Source organism: Arachis hypogaea, chromosome 1, assembly GCF_003086295.3.
Source record: "Arachis hypogaea cultivar Tifrunner chromosome 1, arahy.Tifrunner.gnm2.J5K5, whole genome shotgun sequence".
NCBI classification, from domain to species: Eukaryota; Viridiplantae; Streptophyta; class Magnoliopsida; order Fabales; family Fabaceae; genus Arachis; species Arachis hypogaea.
In genome coordinates this window covers 37,073,110-37,081,594 of record NC_092036.1, presented here as the reverse complement: position 1 = coordinate 37,081,594, position 8,485 = coordinate 37,073,110, and the positions used below count along the sequence as shown (strand labels likewise).

Genomic DNA, 8,485 nt, shown 5'->3' with positions numbered 1-8,485 from the left:
TCCAAACTCTGAAATAAATATTTAGATTACATGTAGATTCAAGAATGTGTAGTTAAGTTTCTCAAGAATTAGTTTCCACCTTGAGCCCTTTTCTTTTAGATATTCTTGCACGAGAACATACAATTGTTCACCTAACCAATTTTGTTGTGCACTTCCTGTTATATTTGTGTTATTGTAGTTAGAAACTAACTGCTGATATAGAAGTTAGTTATACTAAGGCCAGCTATCATAGGCTCTAGAATTAGTTAGTAACTAACCCTTCTATATATAAAGTAGTTGTAGCTTAATAGAGGTGAGATTTAACATAGTAACTATGCTGAAGCAATCTAAATTCTTTGATTTAAAGAGCTCTCTCACACACAATGTGTTCTAGTTCTCCCTTGCTACACTCAACTTAAGCTCGAACCGCCATTTTCCACACATAATTTGCATGATGTGTCCTATATGAAGTTACAATATATAGGCTGTTACTGGTTGACAATCACAAATACATTGAAGAAGTGAGGTTAGCAGTTATGGTTGAGCTGGAGGTCCATGATTCTTGGAGGTCGTCTACACGTGCCACATAACGAGATCAATTTTGGAGAGGAATCATTTAAAGCAGCCAAAGCCAAGATTCAGTCAAAGTGGTTGGAGAGTATTAACCAGAGAGACTAGGCTTGGTAGATCACTCAAATGAAAAATAAAAATCTAGGCGCACACAAGCCAAGTGAACAAGGAGCTGCATAGGGATCATACTGCAAATAACTTTAAAAACTGCTTCATTACGAACCCGAAAATCCCAAATTGACAGCCTCAATTTTGTCCATCTGCGGATTTCTTTGATATTGCAATGACATTGAAGTTCAAGGATTCTGGATTTTTCTGGATCATGCTTTGGATGACTTTAGCTGCATCCTGTTGTAATTTTATTTTTTTTATATAATGTTAGATATTGTGTAAAAATCAAGCAAGAAATGCAGATATGTAAGAACTAAAGGTAACAAACTTTGCAAGTTAAGACATGATTAAATAAAAAAAATGGACTCAGCACAAACACTCCAACTTTATAGGGAAGAAAAATAATTAAATAGGGACAAAGAAATCAGCATTTTACAAACAAGTATGTGCTGAATGAACACTGAGCAACAATGTATAGAAAGAATGTTGGCTTCCTAGAAAATATTGCCAAAGGGCCGATGCTATTGGAGGCTTCCCTTGAAAGATTTCGAAACTCAAATTTGAAGCACAAACCAAAACATTTCTCCTATAAGATGGATTCCTAAAACAAGGTGAAAAAGCATAAACAACTTCTCCGCAATAGGAACAACATCAAAGTGTTATTCATGCAGCGTTTAACTCGGTCTTATTCCTTTTCCATTATACGAACTTGCAAACTGAATAAGGTCTTTTTTTCAGAATGCATGTCTTTAAGGAACAATACAGTTATTGGCTGTACAATTTCACATGCATAGATTCTTACCTTCAACAATGTACTTGGTGAGGATGGGCCATGAGATATTGGTCCCGACTTTCTTCCATCAAGCTCACAGAGTTCACCTGCATATGAAACAATTATAGAGAAATCAATAAACTAAAATGCAGGAAAATGCAAAAGGGACGAAAGAAACAAAAAAAACCTAATTTATGTAGGATCAGAATTGCTCTGAGACAGGACCCATACTGGCTGCCTCCCATAATTTAAATACAATCACGCTTGCTGTTAACTTGCAATTAACCATTGTATCTTGTCATACTGTTTTGAATTTAACAAATACAGCAGAAGAAAGTAATAAATCAACTAGACAAAGAATTTACCGTCCACACAAACAAAGCAGATGAAATGAGTGTCCACATTGTCCGATGCCTGCAGTACAAATTTTTTAAACGCAACAATAATGGTGAGATGGAGTAATAAAATAGTTGAAATAAACCCCCTTTTATTGGGGATGTTGGCGTGAGCAACTGTATTATCAAAGGATCATACTGTCAATTCCACCCATGGCAGTAAAACATCATGGGGTGGTTGAATGGAAATTATATTATCAAAGATCAATTCACATTTCTAGCATACACATTACCTTCAAACCAAAATAAACTCAACTTCACGGTTCACTAGTTTTTCATTTTTTTTTTAATTCTTATTTTATTTTTTTGTTTTAAGGATTGAAGGGCTTCAAATTCTCTACTAGAATCTACAGCTTCTCTGAAATTAACGCAGCAAGTAACAAGGATCTTTACTACTTCCTATAGTGAGAACAAAAAGCACTTATCAGAAATCCTAGAGAAGTAGATTCTACGTTTTGACCTACTCATAGATAACTTCAGTATGTGAAAGAGTTCCATTTATCATGCGTCATCCCGTATGCCGTCCAAATCAGGTAATTTGTATCCACTGTGCTCCATTGCATAAACAACGTTTCATTGCAAGATGCATTAACTATTTCTTCATAGAATACAAAATGCAGAATCTTTTGATGAGACAGCGTGGGTGGTCCTTATCTTATTAAATATGCATCACTAATTTATCAATATCATACTCCACATAACCATGACCCATGTATTATCAATTTAATGAAAAACTACCTCTGTATCACCAGCACTTGCTGCCACTGAATGAGCAACTTCCATCTCTCTGTCATTCTCGAGAAATACACCACGCTGAAACACATAAATGTCCGAAAATGGCAAATGAGCATTATATTTCGATAACCATTAGTGTCAATCTCTATTATTTGTGCAAGTTGAGAAAGAAAGAAAGGAAGGAAGCATTGGCAGGAAGAAATAATAACCTGCATTGGGTCCATGCTTGCAGTAGTTTTGAAGAACTTGTCAAAGAACGACTCCTCAACTAGCATACAACAAAATCAACAGAAAACAAATGAGAAAGAACAGTAGATCAATGCACCAATAATCCTTTAACTAGGCAACTAATGTGAACGAAGTAAGCTTACCAAGCTTGATCTCAGAAGTTATGTTCCCAAGAGCATGAAGAAGCCCTATTGTACCACAAGCATTACCGACAGTTTGCTTCATAAAATACACTTTATTGCTATTTTCCTACACCGGAACAGCAGCTACATAATCAGTGACCTAATATATCATACATTTACATTCTAACCAATATTCAGATTCTTTGGTTCCATTATCCAATTTTGCGAAAAGAAATTCTCAAAGAACAGAAGGAAAAAGGAATAATCATACCAGGAGATATGTCCACTTACCCTTTTTTCATTTTCCTGTTGCAACCTCTCTTCTTCGCTCTGATAAAATCAGAAGCAGCAAAAATGAACAAGATTATAGTATAGAATCCCTTTTTTTTAACTTAATGGCACAGAATTCAGCTCAAATAATGTTATTTGAAAAAAAAAAAAAAGTGAACCTTAGAGGTAAGTGGATAAAGGAAAAGGACGGCAAGAACAGGGCTGGGAACCATTTGAAGAAGGTCATCGTCTAAGCCATAAACATCGCAGGATTCAGCTTCGTCTGGTGGAAGCCCAAGACCCCATAGGAACTGAAATTCATGCAATTAAGTCAAACTTTTTCCTCTTTTGAAGAAGAAACACAGAGAGAGAGAGAGAACATATTAGCTGAGGAACCTGATTGATCACGTCAGGATTAGCTTCAAGAGGAAGCCACCTCTTGGCAGAGGGTCTTTCGTCCAAGGTAGCCATTTCCTGCTTTCCTCTCCAGGGCAATGACACGCACTATATATACTAACTCAAGTTCAATAACCCTTATTGGGCCTATCTCATCACTATGCTTTCTGAAAACACTTGAAACCAAAAACCGAGAGAAAACTAGGGAGTGTGGGTTTGGGTGGGTTTTGGGTTTTGGATCCTTCGGGTGTGGGCCGGGTTTGCCCGTTTCTCACCATGTCCAAAAAAAAAGGACTCAGACGAAGAAGTTGGTAGAGAGTAAGGAATCGGGATTCGAGACACTAATTATCTTTAAATCAATATGGTAAAATTTATGCATAATTTTGGCCCTCGATTCAATGCTCCTATGTGTTCTAGAGCACTGAAAAGTGAAAACTCCATATGAAAAGTTGAAAAAAAGTTATTATTTATCAATTTAGATTGTTTAAAGTTGTTTGTTTTTAAGGTTTGGGCTCAAAATTTTTTCCTTTTAAGTTAGTGATTTATTTTATTTATTGGAATAGAATAAAAAATGGGATGAGTCTAATTTTTGGACAGTCTAAAGTGAATTTAATTTGGAATTTTTTAAAAAACCTTATTAGCACAAAAAAATTCTCTATTGTAATTATCTTGAGAATTTCCTTTGCATTTCTTCCGTGGGTTCTATGACAGCAGCATAAATGGCATCCGACGATAAAAATTCATTCTTAAAAATTAGCAAATTTCAGGAGTCTCATATCTTTCGGATGATTATGACGAAAAAGAAAGAGCAGGATTTAGGAGGTATGACGAAATAGATGTGGTAGACAGATAATGGCTCAGCAGAATGGCGTGTAAACATGACTAAGGTTTAGTTTGGTAAAATTTTTTGAAGAGATATTTGTATTTTTTAAAAGCTTAAACTCCTTATTTTGAGTTTGATAAATTAAAATGATCATGTGCTTGTATTTGTAATTTTTAAAATATTGAAATACTTTTAAAAACATTTAAGATTGAACTTTTTAAAATTAGATTGTGTTTTTCAAAATTTAAAAATTTAATATAATCTCATGTGTTAACTAATTTTTAAATTTAATGCTTATATTTATATCTATTATAATATTTTAAATTTTAAAAACTATTTTACGAAATGCAATTGATAGTGTTTGTGTTTATTAAAAACTATTTTTAATTTAATTTATCAAACATAAATATTATAACTTTTAAAAAATTATCTTTTAAAAATTAATTTTTATAAACTATTTTTAAAAAATAAAAATTTTACCAAACTAAATTTTAAGTTAACATGGTGAGAAACGGGCAAACCTGACAAGTGGCAAGTAAAAGCTTTATAATTCTTTTTATTTTAGAGAATTTTTTTTATACGAAAAATTTATCTTAATGTAAAAATACATGGGGGATTATAGGGTACAGATTGGGGGATACAGATATTCTCGTTAGAGTTATCTGATGGTGACAGGTGTCCAAGGGGAGCCCGGTTCTAACTGTTCGCTGAAAGGGGTGATGTGAAGCTTGCACGAGCCGAGTAGATGTGCTTGGACGGGAGGAAATCGGCTCCGTTTGGAAAAGAGGTGCTGTGCTTGGATGGGGGAATTGGGCCTGGCTGAAATGGACTGCATACAAGGCCTTGGATGAAAGTGGGCTGTGAGAGAATCATGATTGAATGGGAGGGATGGTTTCAGTAAGTAAGTAATGGGTGTATGACCCCTTGATCCGAGAAAAAAGAAAAAAATAAATAAAAGATTGCATAACCCAATTGAAGACAGGAAAAAAAAGGAGAAAGATTATATGCATTTGAAATTTTTTGGTGACCACTGAAGACCTAGTTTATTTAGGAGGTAGTAGTTATTTTGGATAATTTTATATAATTTAAAAAGTAATGAATAAAGATATGATTGAACAAATATTAAATATCTGAGTAGGCACTACTGGATTAATAGTAAAAGTATAATTCATACAGGGTGTGTTTAGAAAGCCGTTGGAAGGGAAGAAGCACGTATAAATTTTTTGAAAGCACGTATTATTTTGCTGCCCAAAACCACGTATACAAGAAGCAACTATTTTTAGCTTCTGCATTTTCTTAAAGTGCTTTTAGCCATAAATACTAACCATTTATTTACCTTTTACCAACTTCATCCTTTATATATGTTATTGTATTAATTTATAAAATTCTTGTTATTTCTATTTATATGAACTCTATTTTTTTATTATTTATTTTTTTTTAAATATTTGTTTGACATTATACACTTTTATAATTGTGATTTTTGTGTATTATGTTTGTTATTATCCTTTTATAATATGATTTATTGATTCTATTAGGTAAAGTAAATTAAACAAAAAAATAACTGTAAATAATAATAATAATAGAAAATTATGACATACTAAAAAAAGAGTACTAAAAATATATTATATAAAAAGATCATCAAGAAATTTCAGATTTGTTTCAATCACTGTAAAATAATTATTTAATTTTTTTTATCATTTTCAGTACTCTCCTTTGTAATTGTAATTCTCGTATACTATGTTTTAGTCTAATTTTTTATAATACAGATAATGATTCCAGTGAAAAAGTTAAATTAAATAAATAATTAATCATAGATAATAATAAAATCATAAACATTGGTTTTTAAATTAATATTAAAAATAAGATTATTGAGAGTATTAAAAAAAGAGTTCAATGTAAAAAAATACTAAAGTAACATTTAATACTTAAAAAATGTAACATATTTGATTATATATATATATATATATATATATATATATATATCCAAAATTTATATTTTTTTATTTAAAAATATGTTTTGTCTATTTTATATGCTATTTTTATTTTAGTAAGTAAATATTAATTTTATTATAAAGTTAACTAATAAAATCAATTTAAATATCTAAATTGAAATATTAGGACAATATAAAAAAAATTTAAGTTGATGTCCATTTTAGTAATTTTTTATCTAAAAGTGATTTTGAATGGTATAAGCCAAACAACATTTATTTTAATATAGTCTATTTTGATAGAAAAATTACTAAACATAAATCACTTTAACATAATCTTACTTTTGATCAATATCAAGTTTGCAAAATCAATTTTATACAAACTCCTGTTTGCAAACTGTAATCCGAATACACACGCAGCATCGGAAAAATGTTGAAATGTAAAAGTATGTTGAAATGAATACAGTTTAACTGCACGTTAGATGTGTTGATTCTATTTATATGTTAGAACGTTGACTAAATAAGATAGTGAAAGATTCAAATATGTAAGTATACCGGTTGGCGATATAATGATTGAACGCTGTATAAGACGGCTATTTTTTCCAGGTATGGAAGTAAGAGTAGTGATATAATGAAACACTATAATTATTGGTATTGTATGAAATTGCGGAAGGTATAGAAATCGGACGGTCCAATTAGTGAACCTCAATTTCTTTTATTTTTGTTAACACAAATAGGACAGTCCATTTTGTGTACCTTCTACTAATAGGACGCTTTGATTTCTGTACCTCTATCAATCGGACGAGCCGATTTCTGTACTTCTAAAAAATCGGACGGCCCGTATTCTATTTCTCTAATTAAACGGTTCCACCTTTGAGAATAACACCCCATCAATCCACATTTTTATAAAACATCATTGTAACTCCAATATAAAAAACAAAAACTTCATATAAGACTTGTCTCGGGTGTGCCGGTGTAGGGTATGTTGACTTCTAACTATTACTATTAATTAGAAGAAGGCAATAGGACGAGCCACTTTGTTTAGTGTAGATGTGGGTATGCCTTGGTAGTGGATAAAGTGTTGGTAACGCGTAGATTGTAAAGTCAGCTAGCAGTTTGTTGTGATGCTCGTCCGAGGGTGGAGCGAAAATTCTGAAGAGCTATGCGGATCGGTCTGGGGCAGGAATGAGCTTTTCGATTCGGTCAAAGGTTTCAAAAGAGTGCAAGACGTAATAACGAGATAAACCGAAGTCCAGGTGCATGAATAATGCATGTGATGGCTTCATCCTTACGGGTTAAAGTAAACCATAAAAGGCAGCACGTCGATTACAATCCGCACACAGGAGATTCATGAAGCCTGAGTGATGGAGTGCCAAGTTTAAACCTCAAAGTAGAAACCCAAAATCGTATCTGTTATAATGAAAGACCGGTGCGGTAACCAGTTACAAGGCGGTCCGTTGATGGGGGACCGTATGTCTGCTGATGCACTTGTGGGTCCTGGATGCAAATTAGGAAGACCAGAGCCCATAGGTTTCAAACCCTAAACCAGGGACACTTATGTTTGGTTTGACCAGTGAACAACCACGATGATTGATAGATCAAGCAACAATGGTTGATTAATTGGCTTAGTTAGCCAAACAAAAAAGAGTGTTTTGGTCAGTATTCTTCATCGTATTCTTCGTCAGTACCATGATAATGTCCAGAAGAATCATCTGAACTGTCCCCATCCGAGTCTTGACCCTCACTGTCGAAGATACGGTTGAACTCCATCGGCCAACGTTGTGCAACGTTCTACCCTGAATCCATACAAATAAAAGAAATGCAAGTCATGATCGCAGCAGATATACACTAAAAACTAGAACCACAAATATACAACGAAGGAAATATTCACTTCCATAAATAAGGTATACAACCACTGCATTGAATCTATTTTAACATAGAATTCAACAAGGACTATTTTAAATTGACGAAAAGCAACTCATTATAATTCAATACAACGTTAATAACTGGTGAATCCAACCACACGTTGACAACAAAAGAAAAAAATTTTAAGCACATAACTAACCAATCGGCAAATTGGCTACCATCAACTCTCTTTCTTAACTGAGTAAACTTAATTCAGCTATTTCTGGGTTCAGTGCGAAACATGGTTCATA

General features: G+C 33.0%; 1 protein-coding gene across 1 annotated transcript; it reads right to left on the bottom strand.

The window, feature by feature from the left end:
- Nucleotides 1–298: 298 nt before the first annotated feature.
- LOC112802267 (ubiquitin carboxyl-terminal hydrolase 3) lies at nt 299–3,746 on the bottom strand. Its single transcript, XM_025845388.3, has 9 exons — nt 3,579–3,746; nt 3,362–3,493; nt 3,204–3,242; nt 2,934–3,039; nt 2,772–2,830; nt 2,566–2,640; nt 1,798–1,846; nt 1,463–1,539; nt 299–897 (listed from the first exon to the last, which is right to left on the bottom strand). Exons 1-9 carry the CDS (start codon nt 3,651–3,653, stop codon nt 796–798), a joined length of 714 nt encoding a protein of 237 aa, XP_025701173.1. The 5' UTR covers nt 3,654–3,746; the 3' UTR covers nt 299–795.
- Between the last annotated feature and the right edge of the window lie 4,739 nt (nt 3,747–8,485).